General features: G+C 37.3%; 1 protein-coding gene across 1 annotated transcript in view; it reads left to right on the forward strand.

Moving 5' to 3' along the window:
• The window catches only part of WDR27 (WD repeat domain 27), an 86,201-nt gene that overhangs the window by 49,210 nt on the left and 15,183 nt on the right, over positions 1-21,808 (forward strand). Inside the window, exons 23-24 of the mRNA XM_058167297.1 lie at positions 5,028-5,130; positions 14,061-14,159. Coding sequence (XP_058023280.1) covers positions 5,028-5,130; positions 14,061-14,159 — 202 coding nt within the window. The remainder of the gene's footprint in view (positions 1-5,027; positions 5,131-14,060; positions 14,160-21,808) is intronic.

A 21,808-nucleotide genomic window follows, 5' to 3' on the forward strand; every position in this document is an offset into this window, starting at 1 on the left:
TGTTGATTATAACTGAATATGCAAGTTTATATTATTTATGATATAACTATCTATAAATTGATTCTTTACTCTAGTTTTTGTTGTTATGAATGAAATGGCATTGTGTTACTCCCCCCTCACAAATTTAAGTGACATATTTTTTAAAAAATTGCAATGAACTTAACAAACTGGAATGCACTTTTTTATCCTTAAAAAGTGTTCAGTTGTTTGAACTGAAAAACATTTCAATATAGGATTACAAACTACAGAAGCAGTACAGGAAAGTACACATGGGAGATCTTTGTAAATCATTAAATGTCCAAGTCAAATGTTTTGGAAAAAAATGAGTCTGGAAGAAGTTGGAGACAACTCTTTTTAAAAAAAACCCAACAGAATCTTACCTTTTAAATAAGAATTAGCACATTTTTTGAAACAATAATGACTTATTACTCCTAGCAAATGTCTAAATATAGTAAAATGAAATATGTGGAATAGAAGGTTAACTGTATTATATCCTTATGTTTTTCCTATCAATTGGTTTAACTACTATTCATGAATAGTAAACAGTTGATTTTTTTAACAGGTTGCTTACTTGCTGTTTTTTAAAAAAACATTAATTTAAGATTTGAGGAGCATGGTAAAATAGTTAAAATACTGTGTAATTTATCTATATTGTAATCCTAAATTATATAGTATAATAATACTGTTGGTTACTTCTAAAGTATTTGATTTCCCCCCTCCTTTTTCTCCCTTCTATTTATATTTCCTCTAGTTTGTATTGTCTATGTCAGTACTGTTGACTGGTTTAATTTAACATCATTGTAGTGTGCTATGATCTCAGTGGCAGTTGACTTTGTGGGGCTTATACCATAGATGGTCTTCTCCATTTTGGCTCCTAATACTAAGGCTAGTAAAACAAATTAGTGGAAATTTTAAAATCTGATTTCCAAATTATGTAAGCATTCTTTATATAAAAAAATAGTATTCACCGGCACCTTGGATCAAAAGTTCTAGTAATGAAGCTGTAGAAGTGTTTCAAAATATTCTATCAGAGGCAACAGCCATTGCTTGTATGCAGATTTAGGAAGCTTTTATATAAAAAGAGAAATAAGAATGTAGAAATGGTTGGATCATGCCAAAATCCTATCTATACATTTTTTGGCTGACCAAATTCTCCCAATAAATGAGAAGCTTGCACACTGAAGTAGTTCTCTCTTTTTTTCATTCATGGTAGTCAGGTGTATGGGTCCTTGGATCTTCATGCCTAGTTTCTTATCTGCACTAAAAGCACAATTGTCTCAAAAATTACCAGAGTTATATGAAGAAGATAACAGTCTTTAATGCCAATCACTTTTTAGTTATGATGGTAATGAAAAAGTAACTTTATAACCAATACTCACATTTATGACTTTCGCAGGTCTATAATCATAAACAGAGTCTCAATTTCAGTTAGTCACCACTTTGTTTATTGGCTAAGTTGACAGGCTCAGTAGTGGTTGTTAAATAAGAAATACCTATGCAGTGCAAGCTTATGGATTGAGCAAAGTAGTGAGACAGCAGTTCTTGGAGTGAGGATTCAGAAGGTTATGGTGGGAGAAACATAGGCAAGATAATAGCAATAGCACTTAGACTTATATACCGCTTCATAGTGCTTTACCCCTCTCTAAGCAGTTTACAGAGTCAGCATATTGCCCCCAACAATCTGGGTCCTCATTTTACTGACCTTGGAAGGATGGAAAGCTGAGTCAACCTTGAGCCACTCAGAATTGAACTCCTGGAGTGAGCAGTGAGTTAGCTGTGCAGTGCTGCATTCGAACCACTGGGCCACTATGGCTCTTAATACAGAGATGCTTCAAGGTGCACTGGATAGGGTAATTTTATCTGTGAAAACTCAGAGCCTGTGAGTCCTTTAGGATTCTCTTATGAACCTGGATACCTAGGTTTTTGTGGTGTCCAGAAATGCGTTGGCACAGTTAAGGATGACAACTAATTCTATGCATTCCTGGAGATGTCAGATTTGGCCATGATGACACGTGCTATTGTAAAATGCCCTTTGAACTACCATAACATAGTCTGAGAAAAGTACTCAGAAACAGAAAAGAGCTAGTCCAAAATGCTGCAGCCAGACAGATGTCTAGAACTGATTAAAAGGAATATGCAATTCCCTTCTTAATACCCTTCCACTGCTGGCAGTCTGTTCCTGGAGCCATATCAAAACGTTGGTTATGATCTATAGTTATATATAACTTGGACCCAATTTATTTGAAAGATCCTATTCTTCTTTATGAGCCAATTCATACTTTTAAAATTGCAAAAGAAGTCATTCTCTCTGTGTTGCCACAGTAAGGGGTACTTTCTGCTGCTACTGGAATTACTTCTGTGTTTACATTTTACAAATGTAATCTTTCTCTAACGAGCCACAGGAAAGGCAATTCTTTGATGGAATGTTGGAATAAAAATTAATAAACGTGATTTCAGAAGCATAATTTTTGTAAAGAAAAATCAGGCAAGTCATTAAATAAATTATTAGTGAAATAAAGTTTGTCATCTATTTCTAGAGCAATTTGTAATGTAAAGAGCATAGAAATATTGACAAGCTGGTTTGCTTTAGACTCTCCAGATATTATTTCGGGCATTTTCTGCCTTTATCCTACTTATAGACTGCATGTGAAGCATATTAACTATATGCCTGTTATCCCAGTCTTACTTGTAGCACCTAAAAGTTATGTGACAAGGATTTAATTGCATAGAATACCAGCCGTAAGCTGATTTCTTTGAAACATTTGTAAGTATTTTTGCTTTCAGCAGTACGTGGCATTTGAATTATTGATTGCTTCTATGTTAAATCAGAAGGGAGGAAAAGATACATGTCCTTTATGATCTATGAACATCTTGATCCATGAATGTTTATCCACAGAGATATATGAGTCTGGATTTCATAATTGTATATTATGACAACTATTAGCTTGAATTTCATAATTTTATACTATATTATGCTTCCACTGTAAAAATTTGAATAATGTGTAAAGGTTTTTAATTGTTTTCCAGCCAAATTTTAAAAGCAGCTTAGATAAACGATTTCTTCACAAATAAGATCTACAAGCCTTGGGACTTATTTTACGCCTTTGAAACAGATGAAATGGGTTTATATTTCCATAAACCAGGAGCCACCATCCTCATATATAAATCTGAGACCTCCAGGAGTTAACAGATTAGCTGTTACTACAATGTAACAAATTCTCATCTATTAATCAAAGAGACAATATTGAGTGAGGTTTTGCTTAGAGTTCCATCTCAGACACAAAAGAAAGAAGATATTGTACTCAGTTATGGAATGCCCAATTGTTTAATAGTAGGATCATTTATTTCCTTTATTTTATCCAGATGATTTGTTGAATATGTTCTGCAGCATATAATAACCACTGTGAATAAGATACTCAGCGGAAAGCCTCTTACAAATTTCTTTTGAGATAAATAATTTCTTACTGAAATAGATGGGGGCACTGTTTTTCTTGGTTAATCTCAAAACTAAGCAGGATGGAAAGTGATTAGCTCTTGGATGGGGAGTCACTGGAAAATCCCAGGACTATAGGGTAGACCGGAAAGTCTTGGAAAAAGATCGTGGCAAATGGCTTCCATATTATTGCCAGAAGGACTAGTCAAACTGGTCTCAAGAATGTTTCCTGTATTAAATTACTGTTATTAAAGACAGTTTTCTAAGTTATTTAGTCATATTATGCTATTGTGTCAGGTTTCAACCAAGAACAACAATCCAGCTAAAGTTCAGTTGTTTATTTGCTTCTGCCTTATAGACAGAATCTTGCCAGACAAACCCTATATTCCCCTAACCTATGAATATAGCCATGCTCAATGTCTTCCTCCCTCCATGATCCATCTCCAAACTGTGTTGTCTTTTGTCTTGCCCACCCCCTCCTTGGAATGTGTTCCCTCCTCCTTGGGAAACTTCTGCATTACTGAAATCCATCACACCACCTTCCCCTTCATAGATACATTCCATTGCATCCTGGCTATTACTTAAAGTTTCTTAAATTTATGTCTTAAAGACGTCATGTAGAACAGTGTTGAAAAATTTCTGAATCTGTATAAGAAACTAAAAATGATATTGGAAAATAAACTGATGCAGGTATTCAACGAAAGATAAGAAATCCTTACAACTCATTCATCAAATTTTGGAAAGGAAAATCATAGAACTTCATGTCAATTGTTTGTTTTAGCTAAATTAGGAACAGTGCCCTTATTCTAATTTACATTTCTTGAATGCACTATTGTACATATATGACTAAACATACACATGTTCTCTCATGCATCACTATCCTTATATGTACTAAAAATAAATTTTTAAAAATCTACTAGGACTAAGTAAATCAATACCACAAAATATTTGGAAACATAAGCTGATTAAACATAAGCTGTATTGAATTTCTCTTCCTAATCACAACAGATGTAATGCTTAGAGAATAGCAAATTGAATATATAGAAATAGTGAAATAGTCCTAATAACGTAAAAAAGTCAATTCTGCATCTAACACTGCAAGTTCTAATTAAATCTGAGGCAAATACCATTTCCTTGAGATACTTAACATGAATGCAACTTTTTCTGCTTATGTATGTCTTCCAATAGTTTTATAGTTTATATATTTATTATATTATATATAGTTATATATATAAACTATAAATTATAAAACTATAATTTATATAGTTGTATGTACATACCTATAAAATTCAATAATATTTTATTAAAAATCTATTTAAATACTTAAAATAAGTTTTAAGTATTTTGTAATACACAATATACTTAAATTCTCTTATTTTTTTGAGCAACCGGAGCATGTTACAGTATATCATATTCAATTCAATTCATTCATTCATTCATTCATTTATTCAATTTATTGGCTGTCCATCTTACCTGTTGGATGTTGATTGTAAGGCAGAGATAAATAGAATATGCACTTCAGTGAAAAGAATGAGTAAATTTAGAAGCAATTATTTTAAAATTCGTAGTACATAAATTTATTAAATTTCTGCAGGTGCGAGCGTCGTTTTGAAGGTCATAATAGCCGCTGTCATCCATGTGGCATTAGTGTTTCTCCTTGTGGCCAGTTCATCGCTTGTGGATCTGAAGATAAATGTGTATGTATAGTAGTTTACTTCTGACAATATGTGGTATTCTAAGAGTTAACAATTTTCATTTAACCACCATTACAATCTGGTGTACAAACATCTTTCCAGGAGTTTATTTATTAGATTTTTTTTATCCCACCTGTACTATTTTTTATAAATAGCTCAAAGTGGGAAACATACCTAATACTCTTTCCTCTTTCTATTTTCCCCATAACAACGTCTATGAGATATATTGGGCTGAGAGAGAGTCACTGGCCCAAAATTACCTAGTTGGCTTTTGTGCCTATAATCAGCTTATTCACAATACAGATAGTCCTCAATTTAGGACCACAATTGAGCCCAAAATTTATGTTTCTAAGTGGGAAATTTGTTAAGTGAGTTTTGCCCCATTTTACGACTTTCTTGCCACATTTGTTAAGTGAATCATTGCAATTGTTAAAGTAGTAACACGGCTGTTAAGTGAATCTGGTTTCCCCATTGTCTTTGGTTGTCAGAAGATTGCAAAAGGTGATCACATGACCCCGGAACACTGCAACCATCATAAATGGGAGTCAGTTGCCAAGCATCTGAATGTAAATCATATGACAATGGGGATGCTGCAAAGGTCATAAGTGTGAAAAATGGTCATAAGTCACTTTTTTCAGTGCTGTTGTAACTTTGAAAGGTCACTAAAAGGATTTTTGTATCTTGAGCATTACCTGTATGATTATGAGCATTACTTTGTACTGTTTGTACAAAGTTCTCCATAAATTGAAATTCCAAATTTGTGGAATAGCAACATATTGATGAGTCTAAACTTTAAACTTCCTTCCAAGAACAATAGTAATACTATTGAATAAATAAGTAATTAATTGCATACAAAAAAATGCCTTAAAACTGACTACATCTCCAATATAAAAATGGTAATAAAATGCGAGTCATTGCATTTTATAATCATCCACTGAAAACTCCAATAAACAGTTTTTGCAGTTTTTAAATAGTATAAAATATACTTCACATTTCTTAAAACCTGAAAACATGTATTTTACAGAGTAGACCAGTGATAGCTAACTTTTTCCGGACTGAGTGCCCAAAGCGCATGCGCACGAATGCATGCACACATGCCCAGATCCCCAAAATGCAATGTGCGCATGCCCCCATGCATGCATGCACAGCCCCCGCATACTCCTACCCCTGCGCATCCACGTGCGGCCTCTCAGCACACACTGCACCTCACAGCATACATTCCACCCTTGTGCATGCGCGGCAGAGACCTGACAACTAACTGGATAGTGGGAGGTACATGTGCATGCACGACGGAGCTGAACTGGGGCGTCAGTTCGCATGCCAACAGAAAGGGCACTGCGTGCTACCTGTGAGACGCGTGCAATAGGTTTGCCATCAAGGGAGCAGATTATTCCAATTCTTTATTCTATTTTTGTTATGTATAATTGAAATTGGTTTTTGTAATGTTATTCAAATATTCATGATTGTAAATTGCTGATTGGTATTTATCAAGCTTTCTTCAATACACAAATGTTTCCCAGGTTCTGGAAGCCATGAAGATCCCTGTAGACAGTAAGAAAGATAACCATGACAGAAATGTATAAAGCTGTTGCTAATAAAGGAGAATAATAATAATAATAATAACAACAGAGTTGGAAGAGACCTTGGAGGTCTTCTAGTCCAACCCCCTGCCCATGCAGGAAACCTACACCATTTCAGATAAATGGTTATCCAACATTTTTAAAAAAAATTCCAGTGTTGGAGCATTCACAACTTCTGCAGGCAAGTTGTTCCACTGATTAATTGTTCTAACTGTCAGGAAATTTCTCCTTAGTTCTAAGTTGCTTCTCTCCTTGATTAGTTTCCACCCATTGCTTCTTGTTCTACCCTCAGGTGCTTTGGAGAATAGTTTGACTCCCTCTTCTTTGTGGCAACCCCTGAGATATTGGAACACAGCTATCATGTCTCCCCTAGTCCTTCTTTTCATTAAACTAGGCATACCGAGTTCCTGCAACTGTTCTTCATATGTTTTAGCCTCTAGTCCCCTAATCATCTTTGTTGCTTTTCTCTGCACTCTTTCTAGAGTCTCAACATCTTTTTTACATCATGGTGACCAAAACTGGATGCAATATTCCAAGTGTGGCCTTACCAAGGCATTATAAAGTGGTATTAACACTTCACGTGATCTTGATCCTATTCCTCTGTTTATGCAGCCCAGAACTGTGTTGGCTTTTTTGGCAGCTGCTGTGCACTGCTGGCTCATATCTAAATGGTTGTCCACTAGGACTCCAAGATCCCTCTCACAGTTACTACTATTGAGCAAGGTACCACATATCCGTACCTGTGCGTTTTGGTTTTTTTTGCCTAAATGTAGAACCTTACTTTTTTCACTGTTGAATTTCATTTTGTTAGATAGTGCCCAATGTTCTAATCTGTCAAGATCTTTCTGTATCTTGAGCCTGTCTTCTGGAGTGTTGGCTATTCCTGCCAGCTTGGTGTCATCTAAAATTTGATGAGTTCCCCATCTATCCCCTCGTCCAAGTCATTGATGAAGATGTTGAAGAGTACTGGGCCTAAAACAGAGCCTTGGGGTACTCCACTGCATACTTCCCTCCATGTGGATGTATTCCATTGAGGACTACACGTTGAGTGCGGTTGGTCAGCCAGTTGCGATTCCATCTGGTGGTGGTGCTGTCTAACCCACATTTTTCTACTTTATCTAGTAGTAGGTTATGGTCTACTTTATCAAATGCTTTACTGAAGTCCAAGTAAATTATATCGACAGCATTCCTCTGGTCCACTAATTTTGTCACTTTGTCAAAGGAATGCAATAAGATTAGTCTGAATCAAAACCCCTCAAGAACTGTTGACAAAAGAGGCTGCACTATTTAAGTCCTGAGAAACAAGGTAATACTTGGCAGCTGCTCAAGCAGACACCTTTTTAATTCACTGGAATATAAAGAGGAGGAGGGGGGAGTACAGCATAATCAGGCAAGATTCTGTTATTAAAGCCAGTCCCAGTCAAAATAATCCTAGTCTTACCGTGAAATTGATTTCTTGGTCTCGTCTACCCATATAATGTAACTAATAAGTATTTTAACTGTTTATATTGCCATTCATTTGTCTCATCAAAGTTATTTTCCTTTTGCTGTGCTTCAAAGGTTTTAAAGATACCATTTTATATATATATAAATATATATATATATATATATATATATATATATATATATATATATATATATATATATATATAGGTCTTTGGTTATTCGGGTTTTCTCCCGCGTAAAATTGGAAGTGTCTTGGTGACGTTTCGACGAAGTCTCATTTGTCATCTTTAGGCTTCAGCTTCGTGCTTCTGGGAGCAATGTGTGATCGCAGCTGTTTCTTCCTTTTTAACTGCTAGTGGGGGTTTGAACTGATTGGGTGGGATCTTGGCTGTGCTCTGATTGGATGGGGTTTTTTTTGTGCTCTGATTGGATGGGGGTGTGTCCTGTTTGGGTGGGGGCTTGGTTGTGCTCAGATTAGTCTGAGTTGCAGGGGGATTTGAGCTGGTGAGCTGCACTGCTGCTGTTTGGCTTCGTGTTGGTGGTCGTGCTACATCTTCATAGTGGGTGTCAGTCTGCTGCATGTATGGATTGGAGTGGTTTGAAATGTGGCAGACTGACACCCATTACGAAGATGTAGCACGAACATGAACACGAAGCCAAACAGCAGCAGTGCAGCTCCCCAGCTCAAATCCTGCAATTCAGACTAACCTGAGCACAACCAAGCCCCCACCCAAACAGGACACACCCCCAGCCAATCAGAGCACAAAAAAAACCCCATCCAATCAGAGCACAGCCAAGATCCCACCCAATCAGTTCAAACCCCCACTAGCAGTTAAAAAGGAAGAAACAGCTGCAATCACACATTGCTCCCAGAAGCACGAAGCTGAAGCCTAAAGATGACGAATGAGACTTCGTCGAAACGTCGCCAAGACACTTCCAATTTTACGCGGGAGAAAACCCGAATAACCAAAGACCTACATACAAACACCCGCGAAAACCTCAGAAAACAAATATATATATATATATCTCCTGACAGTGAGCACTAAACCATCATGGCAAAATCTGCCCAATAAGATTTTTCCAGCCATTTTTAAATGGGGATTACTCTGCAGCCTCACTTTGTTATGAGAGTCGGACTCAGATTTTAAGATTTTTCCTAATGAAATGAATTGTTTTATTTGTATTGTAGTCATTTCATAACATTAAAATTACAGAGTTATAAAATAAAAACAACAATGAATAAGACAATAAATAAAATAATAGTAAATATACCAAGTTAAACAAAACAAAAATGGCAGCAAGTACAATATGTATTTTCTTATAGCCCTAGTTACAGGTGCCAGTAAGAACCAATTTATCTCACTATTTGGTACAGACCAAACAAAAGTAGTTAAAGCCTTTTCTGTTTTTTTTCCCCTTTGATTTATGACAACAGAAACAGGACATTAGCAACATTCTTATGTATCTTCTTTTTAAAAAGACAAGGTTTTTTTGTGGTTGAATAGTTTACATAGTTTGAGGATCTTTTCCTAAAATAAGGCTACATATTTTCAGTTAAAATATTTACTAATGTTTAAACATAGAATATTATAGAAGTAGCACAGGAGACTTACATATAAATAGGATAAATAGATTGTGCTGATATATTTTTGAAACATGTTAGGAACTATTGAAAATAATACGGAAATACTTGAGTAGAAAAATGGCTGTTCCAGAAAAAAGGTACACCCAATACTTTATTTTGTTTGCATATTTTTAAATGATACCTTATTGAAATGAATACATAATGGAGATCTATAATAGAAATGTACATGTAGTATGAAGCAAGAATACAATCATAGGATTGGGAGAGACCTTGGAGGTCTCCTAAACCAATGCGCTGCCTGTGCAAGAATACTCATAATATGCCACAAAATGACTGTCCAATCCTTTCTTGAAAGATGCCAGTGATGGCGTGTCCATGACTTCAGGAGCCAGGATGTTCAAGTTCTCATTGTCCTTTTTATATTTGTGGCGACCAGAACTGGTCACAATTGTTTATTTACTTAGTGTATGTCACCAAGTCACAGCATTTCAAGTGCAGTCTGGCCAGGGCAAAAAAATAGTACTAGCATTCCCCATGATCTTGACCATTCTCGGTGAAGACTGCATTGACTCTTTTGGCAATTGCAACATATTGCTAGCTCATGTTTAATCTGTGGTCTTTAAGATACTTCTCACAAGTACAATGGCTAAATCAGGTATCACCTAACTAGATGAGTGCATGTCTCAGAGGTTTTTTCAAAAGACAACTGGACTTTGTTGTTTTTTTGAAGACATTTCACTTCTCATCCAAGAAGCTTCTTCAGTTCTGAGTGAATACTAGAGAATGCCAGGATTTATATTCGTTGCAGTCATCTAGTCATTAGCACTCTTTGTGAGAGTCGTTGAGGCCATTTGGAGGTTTATCTGTGCCCTCAGGGACACATGAACAGTGGATGTGGAACCTTCTTTGAACTGTTGAAAGGACTGTGTTGTGATCATGTACATTGAAGAAACAAAACAACCACTTCACAAACACATGGCACAACATAGAAGAATAAACCAATCAGGACAAGATTCAGAATTTAGAAGATGCAGATTCAGAACTCTATCTGCATTTGAAAGACAAAGGTCTTTTGAAAACAGCAAAGTCCACATTCTGGACAGAGAGGACCCTCTGGTTTGAAAGAGGGCTCAAAGAGGCCATCTACATTAAGATTGGACAGCCCTGTCTCAATAGAGGAGGAGAGATATGACAGCACTTATCTCCTGTTTACAACACAGTTCTTTCTGCAGTTCTAAGAAGGTTCCACACCCATTTGCACCATTTAGGTGACCTTGAGGGCACAGATTGAGTCCAAAATATACACTCGTCTAGCAGCTAATTTACAGACAGCTTCTCAGTTGCCAATTGTTCATATAATCTGGATGCAAACAAGAGTTTATTTTCACATTTAGTCAAAAATATTTTATAGATCAGTAGATAATTTCAATTATTTAAGAGTACTTTGATATTATTTGTAAAATAATGTCTGAAAAATAGATACATGTGTCTGAAAGTAGAGTTATTAAAATATTAATATGAATAGTATTAAATAGTATTAGACATATGATACAATTAATATCAAATGGTGATTCTTTTTCAGTATCTGTAAGTCATTTATGGCTCTTGCTGACTGCTGGGACAAGTCCTTGTAGTTTTCTTGGCAACATTATTTGGAAGTGGCTTGCCATTGCCTTGTTTATTGAGGGCTGAGAAAGCTCATCTAGCCCAAAGCTTCTAGTTGGCTTTATAGCTAAGCCAAGATTTGGATTCATTGTCTCCTTATTTCTAGCTGGTACCTTAACAGAACTGGTTCTCATTGGTAATATTAAATACAAGATATATGTATCTTTTATGAGTAATAATAAAAATGTGATCCAAATAGATTTTGTAAATCCATTTTGTGTTCAAAATGAATAAATGTATAATTTCTGGAGAAGGCAAGTCTATGTACTCTGGGAATAATTTATAGACATTTGTTTTTAAGGGTTTTAAGAGGTTTAAAAGAATCAATATATTTCTGTGAGAAAAAGGTTATTCCAGTAGCCCAAAATGGTACACACCAAGAACCTTTATTTCTATACTTTTTAAGTTTCCAGGACTTATGCTAACACTAAAGTTTATTTATTTATTTATTTTTATTTATTATTCAAATTTTTATATCGCCCTTCTCCGAGGACTCAGGGCGGTGTACATCACAAATAAAACATAGATACCAAAAAAAAGTTAAAATACAAAATTGGTTAAAAAACTGATTCAATACTTTAAATAATTAAAATAAGGATATAAAATTCTAAAAATACTAAAAGCCCCACTAAAAACCCTCAATAAAAACATTAGGCCAGCCCTGCTTGATGAAAAAAGAAAGTTTTGAGCTCGCGTTTAAAGGTCCGAAGATTAGGGAGAAGGCGTAGCCCCACGGGCAATTCATTCACAGGGTCGGAGCCCCCACAGAGAACGCTCTTCCCCTGGGAGCTGCCAACCGACATTGTCTGGCCGACAGCACCCTAAGGAGGCCCTCCCTGTGAGAGCGCACCGGACGGTGGGAGGCTGTTGACGGCAGCAGGCGGTCCCGTAAGTATCCTGGTCCAATGCCATGGAGCGCTTTAAAGGTGATAACCAGGACCTTGAATCGCACCCGGAAGACCACCGGTAACCAATGCAGCCTATGCAGGAGAAGTGTTACACGGGAGATACGTGACGCTCCCTCTATCCCCCGCGCGGCCGCATTCTGCACCAGCTGGAGCCTCCTGGTGCTCTTCAAGGGGAGCCCCATGTAGAGAGCATTGCAGTAATCCAGGCGGGAAGTAACGAGGGCATGAGTGACTGTGCATAGAGAGTCCCGATCAAGGAAGGGGCGCAACTGGCGAATCAGGTGAACCTGATAAAAAGCTCCCCTGGCGACGGCTGTCAAGTGATCTTCTAAAGACAGCCGTGCATCCAGGAGAACGCCTAGATTGCGCACCGATTCCCTGGGGGCCAACGACTCGCCTCCCCACAGTCAGTGATGGAGTTAGCTGACTGTGCCGGGATGCTGGCATCCACAGCCACTCCGTCTTGGATGGGTTGAGTCGGAGTCTGTTCGTCCCCATCCAGACCCGAACGGCCTCAAGACACCGGGTCATCACATCAACGGCTTCGTTGGGGTGGTTCGGGGTGGAAATGTACAGTTGAGTGTCGTCAGCGTACAGTTGACAACTCACCCCGAAACCACGGATGATCTCCCCCAGCGGCTTCATATAGATGTTGAACAGGAGGGGGGAGAGAATCGACCTCTGCGGCACCCCACATGTGAGTTGCCTAGCGGTCGACCTCTGCCCCCCTGTCAACACTGTCTGCGAACGGTTGAAGAGGTAGGAGGAGAACCACTGAAGAACGGTGCCCCCCACTCCCAAACCCTCCAGCCATCGCAGCAAGATACCATGGTCGATGGTATCGAAAGCCGCTGACAGATCTAACAGGACAAGAACAGAGGAACAATCCCTGTCCCGTGCCCTCCAGAGATCATCAATCAACGCGACCAAAGCCGTCTCCGTGCTGTACCCAGGCCTGAAGCCGGACTGGCATAGGTCTAGATAGACAGTTTCCTCCAGGTACCGGGGAAGCTGCCAAGCCACCACACTCTCAACAACCTTCGCCACAAAGCGAAGATTAGAGACTGGACGGTAATTAGCCAAAACAGCCGGGTCCAGGGAAGGCTTCTTAAGGAGGGGCCTCACAACCGCCTCCTTCAAGGCGGCTGGGAAGACTCCCTCCGCCAAAGAAGCACTTATAATACCCTGGAGCCAGCCTCATGTAACCTCCTGAGTGGCCAGCACCAGCCAGGAGGGGCATGGGTCCAATAAACATGTGGTGGCGTTCAACCTCCCCAGTATCCTGTCCATGTGTTCGGGAGTCACAGAGTCAAACTCAGCCCAAATAATATTCTCAAGACCTGCCTCCGTCGTCCCGCCTGAATCCACCCAATCTGTGTCCAGCCCATCTCAGATCTGAGCGATTTTATCGTGCAGATATCTTCCAAATTCCTCAGCACGACCCTGCAAATCAAAGCCCACTGCATTAGTGTCTGCCTTGGCTGCAGTAGTGGGTTTCAAATCCTGTCGCTACCAGTTTGCTTCTGCACATGCTCACAGATGTCTGGGGTAGGCGGAGCCTCCCGCCGCCGCCGCTACCCGTTCACCCGAATGTCCTTGAGCAAAGGCAAGCATTGGATTGTTGTTCAGTATTATCTTATGAAGGGCTGGACTTTTGACAAGTGTACATTTTGCTAAGAGGGATTTAAAATAAAAAATTCTTGTTCCTTGGTTGGCTATTGGTAACTTTAAATATGGGTTCTTTTTCAGGCTTATATATATGAGAAGCATTCCAGCACCTATTCTTATAAACTGACAGGACACACTGAATCGGTAATCAATGTGGCTTTTAATCCATCATCTCCCCAGGTATTTTTAACTTTTTTCTTTTCCTTACAAATTTTAATTTCTGAATGTTTGTTAATCAAATATTGTATTGCCTCCATTTCTCAGCATTTTTTTAAAAAATTCCCATTATAATTCCATTGAGGATCAATTATTTTTGCTTTTATGTTTAGGTCAAGTTGGCAGTATAACACTTGGTGTCTGAAAAAAATGTATATAATTTCTGATTATCTGGAGGAGCAGGGCATGATCATTGTGACTTTGGATTTTTTTTTTAATTTAGAATTGAAAAAAAATCCAGAATATTTAAAGTCTATATAGCAGGAGTGTCAAACTTGGGTCGTCATGGCAGTGTCACGTGATGTATTCTGACTTTTTTCCCCTTCGCTAAACCGGGCTTGGTCAGTGCATGATGCATCTGGCCCGTGGGCCGCGAGTTTGAAACCTCTGGTTTGTAGTGATTAGTGACTTGGGGATAGTTGTCCATTGGCTGTAAGGAAAATTTGTAAGGTTGTGCTTACAATTAAGTTTTTTATTCATCAGTGTTTATTTAGGTTGGCTAAAAATAATTGTTTGTTTAAAATGAGTTTGAATTTTAGGGACAAGTAAGAAATATCTGTAATTCCTTGTGACACATATAAAAAACTTCATTAAGAAGAAAGGTAAATACAAAACCCCTGTTTTCTCTTATTTTTATTTAACTTCCATTTATTCATTTAATAATCAGAAACAAATAATTTCTCACAATTAATTGCATTTTTTTTTAATGTTTCAGGAAATCTTTTCTTTAAAAAAAAGTTTTCCAAGTTTGGCCTTGTTTTACATTGGTATTAAGTAATTTTTCTACTCCTATACTGCATATTTTCGAACATATGAAACATTGAAACTTTTTTTTATTAAAATACCTTGACCCACATAGTTCTAACTGCAATAATTAGAGGTAGAAAACTTTCATGGAGGGAGCCTATATCTGATATGATAATAGCAGCAATATTTCAAGCTCAGAGCAAAACAAATCCAGTGGAATATTTTGCCCTAGAGAATAAACCAAATTGCTCCTTCATTTTTCACTAAAAAGGTTATCTTATCTGCTGCCCAATATTCAGCAAATTTCTTTTTTTAAACTCTATTTTATTTGAAAAAAGTTAAAATAGAAATAGAAAATAAAATAGAAAACTCCAACAAATTAAAAAAACAAAGAAAAGACACAAAACAAACAAGATATTAAAAAGGGTGCATTAAAAAAAAACACATATACACATATTATCTCCTCCTAATTGAATACTGATTAATACATTAGCTGAATATTGGTTTCCCAATATTCCTAAATTGAAACTACTAAACCTATTTGCAAATTATTGACTTATTGGCCATCTTATTAATGACAGCAGAAAGAACAATAATAATAAAAAGACAAGATTAAAGTTTCAAAAACCTCTGTTAAACTGCAACATAATGTGAGATTTATAAAAAAAACAGTAAACCTCATTAAAAGAAAATGGAGGCCATGAGCAAGCAAAAGCAGATTTATTTTAAAAAGATATATAAAAAAACTTTTGCAAAAGGGTTTTCTGCAAGGGAGAGAACTTCTGACAGCTCCGAATACATGGTTTAAATACATTTTCAAAGAATCAACAAGGCAATTAAAACGCCTCCACTTATCATTGTTTTTCAAACATTACATAACATTTTGGCTTATTCAGCACCATCTTCTTCCTCAGGAAAGTCCCCCAGAGAATATACTTCCCTTCTGTCTTTTACAGAAACAATTACCGTATATACTCGAGTATAAGCCGAGTTTTTCAGCACGTTTTTTGTGCTGAAAAACGTCCCCTCGGCTTATACTCGAGTATATACGGCTTATACTCGAGTTTTTTTTCTTCTTTTTTCATTATACGGATGGTGCAAACTTGGCGGGCTTTTGCATTAGCGGGAAGCCCTGCGGTGCAGTGAGAGGCAGGGCGGGGGCCGCCAGCCTTCGGCTGAGGAGGAGGCTTTCCTGACCGGTAGCTGCCTCATTTCCCTCCCTCGGCTTATACTCGAGTCCCCAGTTTACCCCAGTTTTTTGGTGTAAAATTGGGGACCTCGGCTTATACTCGGATCGGCTTATATTCGAGTATATACGGTAAGTGGAACATGATATCTTCCTTCTATTAATTTTGCTTGGGTCAGCATGCCACACCTTAAAGGGTACAAACATCATTTTATGGCTTGTTTCCTCAGAACAGGCGTCATACATACTTCCCCTTGTTAAATGTCTTACACGGCTAAAATAACTCAGGTTAACTCAGGTCATAGGAAGAGTACAATATGGAGTTACTTAGGCTATATTCTTTACAGGAATAATTCGGATTCTCACACGTAATCCAATTTGTAGAAAATTTACCATGGCATCTTACCTATCCCAAATCACCCCAAGAATTAAGTCTAATTTGTCCTGCATCAAATATACACATTTATTTCTTATTACCATCTCTTATCAATTGTTATCTATTTAAATATAATAAATTCAGTCTCCACAATCGGGCTATCTTCCCAACAAAGTCCAGATGAAAGTGGTTTCTGGTTAATGGTGACTAATCCATTCCCCAATGTCCTAGTCCTCCTAGGAATAACCAGTTTATCACTTCTCCATTCAGACAGACTTCTGCTATGGTAAAAAAAATGCAGCCTTGAACTTTAGAGAGGTATATGGAATCAGCTCAGTTGATTCTACATCTGTACAATCCATATCTCTTTCCAGATTTCCCAAAAGGTTTGCAGCTTTCAAATCACATTCCTGTTGTGAATCTAGTTTATCAAGAGCAACATGCATTTGAATATTTGCCACCGCTGTTATCATTTCGTAAAACTTTTTTAAAAAGCTTTCAACCGAAGGCTGCATGTAATCAAAAGGTCCTTTCTGCACATCAGCCATCCTTGCTTGTCAGTAATCTGAATACTTCGCTGCTATGTTACTTAGCCAGGAAACAAAGAATGCTAAGGAAATATATTCTCTGGATATTTCTATTCAAAATTAAAAGAAAATTTTTAAAAAATAAAGTGTTTTTCAAATTAAAAATGCAAAAAGTCTGTGGTGAGAGTCCAATATTAATGTAAACCAAATGAAAGCACTTTCACCATCCAAGGACTCGCCATGTTTTTCCTTTTTTAACTTATCTGCAAAATAGCATTCGGGAAGCCGGTACAGTTACTCATTTGCCAATTTGCGTGAAAAAGAAAGCACAGTACCTACAGAAAATAGCAGTGATAACTGTGTTAATTACAGCTCATGAATTTTGCTTCCACATACCAAGAAGGAAGTAGCTTAGCTTTCGTGTGTCCCAAATGATTCTCGGGCATGTGCTTTACCCATCACTTCCTCCCCTCTATGGACTCACGCCAATAAATCTTTAGTTATTTATCTACTGAGATGCTATCAAGTTACTTTGACATCTGGTGACAACTGCTATTTTATTGGCTAATTAATTTCCAAATCTGCATGACTGGAAGAATTTGTAACTATGCTACGGTGAGATAACACAACACTCCAATACTCTGCGAATGAAACACTACTTTAATAATAAAACTTTATAATATGAGGTGGTTTGTTCCACATTTTGAACATTTAAAGGACCATTTTTGAGCTCAAAACATTGGAATAAATCGCACACCCCTCTGAAAATGGACATTTGAAAAGTTGCCTTGCAACAAGATGGGTGGCAAACAAATTTAATAAAAAGACAAGATAAAAGTATTTAAAAATATTTCCTTTTTGGGCAGGAGAAAAAAAATCTGCCCAACTTAATTTAAATTGACAGATCTGTATGTATTTATATCTAAGCAAGCATTTGTCTGTACATGAATATAAGTAAACCACAGTGTTTCCATTCGTTGTGCAAGTTTTATTTGGGTGCAGCTGACACTGAATGATGTTTGGTTATTGAGGTTTAGTTTTCTACATTTAGCATTTTGCATCAGTAGTTTTCAGCATGCCAAGATGTCAGAACCAATAACTAAGGTATAATAAAGATGCCTATTTTCTGTAGACAGCATCTGCCATGAAATAATTTAAAACATTGTATTCACTGAAGGAAGTATGATCTATTGAATAAATGAGGCAGAAGTTGGGGTAGCTTCATTCAGAAATAACAGCTTATGAATAAGGATATCATCACTGCAGCCACCACATTTTTGTTTGACAATGCAGCATTTCTTGAGGATTTTTAATAATTCAGACAAGCTATTTATTTTATTAATTAAATTTATATAGCACCAAGTGATACTAGATGGTAATCAAGGATAATAAAAATTAATGGAATGAAATGAATTATCTTCCAACCATATTCATATTATGAACATATAGTTATCAGTACTGGATATTTTGTTTGTTCCTTCTTATCTTAATAACAAAATTTTGAAATATTATCTAAACCAGTTCTTTGATTATGTGGAGTTGTAGTTACATTTATTATTCCTAATACTACCTTTTCTGCTTTAGGAATTGTGAAATTGTACCAGCATCACTTTTATATCCTAAACAATTGAGATCAATTTCACTGTAATTAGCTCAGTAATTGGGGAGGTCTGAAAGCTTTGCCTGAAACATTTTGTAAAATGATTTTCTTTATATGCTTTTTATTTGTTCCCTGTTTTAAGATAAGGAGGCTTGTTATCTCACTGCCAAAGAAAAGTTTAATAACAGATGTTTATTTATTTATTTGTATGTGTATAAAACAATAATCCAGCATCACCTTCTAGGAACTACCACTATATCTCATACTCACTATAGCATGGGAGAAGCAGTGGATTTTTATGCAGGTGAATCAGAGAGGCAAAGTTTGGGTAGAAAAGAGAGGCCAGAGCTGCCCAGGAGATTAAAAGAGAAGGCTGCTGAAAACGAGATCTGGTCAACAAGATAAGAGATGGGAAGGTAAGAAAGAAGGGAGGGAGGAAGGAAGGACTCTACCACAAAGGGAGAAAGAAGAGAAGGGCAAACAAAGAGAAAAAAGGCCAAGGGAAACAAAGAACTTCCTAGTCAGAAAGAAGAGAGAAAGAAAAATGAAGGAGGATATGGGCAGCTGAAATTGTGTTGGAGTTCCTAGATTATAAGGCATCTAAGTGGTCAATGTGAAAAACCTGTTTCATAGCTTTTCATTTTTGAGTTACTAGAAACTTTTCTGTCTCTGTATACACATTTTTCAGTGCTGTGATTCTTTGAAAATGAATTAATATTTTTTTGTGTGTGGCACTTGTAAACAATTTGAAATTGTGACTCCTATACTAAATAGTTCTTGGTGTGGCTAATAGATACCCTGGGGAATCGCAAAGTGTATGGTGTTTGCTTTAAACAGGGTTCAGTAGAGGATTATAGTCATAACTGATGCTAGTTGAGGGTTGTAGAGCAGCTTGGGTAATAGCAATGAGAATTCAGAACACCAAGAACTTTTGCAAAGACCCGGTTGGCTGAAATTTTAAACAGAATATTAAGCCCTATAACTTCTCCCAGAACTAACATTGCTAAAACTAACAATCAGATAAAGAAATGAGAAAATCTATTAGACAATCGTGATTGAATTAATCAACATTTCTTGTATTTCTATTGATATCTGATAATGATAGCTTTACTGTACAAGTGGAACTTGCCTCTAATCATCAGTTGTTTTGGTCCAGTGCTATCTAGTTCACTGGTTTCACTTTTTTATTCTCTGCTGCATTGGAGAATAACTGTTTTATCCTGAGCTCTAAAGACTGACATTTTCATCTTATGCTCTCAGCATATAAGGTATCTGCCATCATCATTAGGGGTGCTCCAAAATTATTTTGGGATGGTTTTTGAGTTATTTTTCATTCTAAAAAAATTAAACATGAGAACTAAAGTAACGTTCCATATTAATTGGATTGCTTAGAAAATATTGTCCACACTAGGTCCAGCCATTCCTTGTTTCTAACCTGGCTCCCAACTATGTTATTATATTTTCATTTAATTCAGAACTGCTTTCCTATTGTCCATCAGGTTTTACAGTGACAGACAAAAAGAAGACTTTTTCATTTTGTTTTAGCATTCCTGTCGCTAGTTACCTCTTACACTAGCTACCTCTTACACTCATCACAACAAAGCAAATACTTCAGATAATGGTCCAAGATCTAGAATGAATTGAAATAAATCTGTATCTGCTATTTTCTTGACTTTATCTCTAAGTTATGTTACTCTCAGAAACAATATGCGATCCCTGACAGCAGGATGCCATACGAGGAGTCCTTAAAAAGGAAGTGCATTTTAAATTGAGTGCACAGTTGGTTGCTGTTGTCTCCTCACTATGCATCACTCTAGTCCAGGGGTGTCAAATTCACGGCTTGTGGACCAGATGCGTCAAGCGCTGACCACACCCAGCCCTGGTTTAGCGAAAAAAGTCATGATACGTCACATGACGATGCGAGTGTCATACCCCTACTCTAGTCAGTGGTCAGCAGGAGGGTTGCTGTTGACCCTAAGAGGGAGCAATGTGTTCTTTGCATTAGATGGCCATTGTCCCTGGCAAACCCTGGCATAACAGACAGACAGTTAAAGAAATGAAAGAGGAACTCTTTTGAGATGGAGGGCTTCTGAGAGTTAAGGATAGCAGAATGGAAATATAATAATTAAGCTCCAGCTCTACTTAACAAACATGCCTTTTGTTTGAAATGGACTAGAAGACTTCAGGATTCATGTTAGTAGCTATTGGATAGAATAAACTCACTTCAGGGTAGAATAAGTGCTCAAAATAACAAGGAGAAAAAATCAAACAAGGAAATAGATTTTTTTTAAAAAAAACAGTTTCAACGTCTAAAATATATAAGTGCCGATTGTTGGCAGCACATACCAACCCTTCTAAAAACCTGCAATGACGGTGTGCAATATTCCACCTTGAAAGGAATCATCAGGAAATGGTTTCCTGTGCAAGTCTTATAAAAATGAAATCATTCAACTTCAAACTATTGATGGCAGACCTTGTGGAGGTTTTCTAATGGCAATGTAAATGATTGCTTTCTCTTAAGATTGATTATATGTAGGTTGGAGAGAATGGGCTAATACACATATTGAAATCTTGTTTTCCTTTCTGCCAGATGTTTTAGCTTTCCATGTCAGCTTTAACATAACAGCCAATAAGAGATACATAGGGTTTGTTTTCAAAATACTCATTGACATCTCATATGACAAAGGATCAGGGCGTGACACAAAGGCAACACAGCCAGAGAACCGATATGAGTCCCTTTATTATCACCAACTGTGCCCCCAATGTCCCTTTCAACTCTCCGGCCTGGAGAGAGTTCTTCCACCAACCTGTAATAGTCTTTGGCTGGCAATACTTCAGTCCCAAGCGTTGTAAGCAGAAAATTTCTAACAAAAAAATACAAAGGCAAGACAAGTAATTAATCCAGCAGGGCAAGCAAAATAAGGAATTCTAAAAGTAAAGTAGCACAGCAATAAATCAAGCCAGTTGGGAGGATGCCAGGATTCAAAGAAACACCAGATAAACTCAGCTTTTTTTCCTGACAAACACCCCTCCCATTTGTCTTTCCTTTTAAACTCCAGCAGCAGCTGTGCCTTGTAAAGAGGATCGGGTACCTTTCCTCCCTCGTAAGCCACGCAACCCACGTTGCTCTCTTCTCTGTTTCTCCCTGCGCTGCCTAGGATGAGGAGGGGATGGGCC

Source organism: Ahaetulla prasina, chromosome 1, assembly GCF_028640845.1.
Source record: "Ahaetulla prasina isolate Xishuangbanna chromosome 1, ASM2864084v1, whole genome shotgun sequence".
Classification (NCBI taxonomy): Eukaryota; Metazoa; Chordata; class Lepidosauria; order Squamata; family Colubridae; genus Ahaetulla; species Ahaetulla prasina.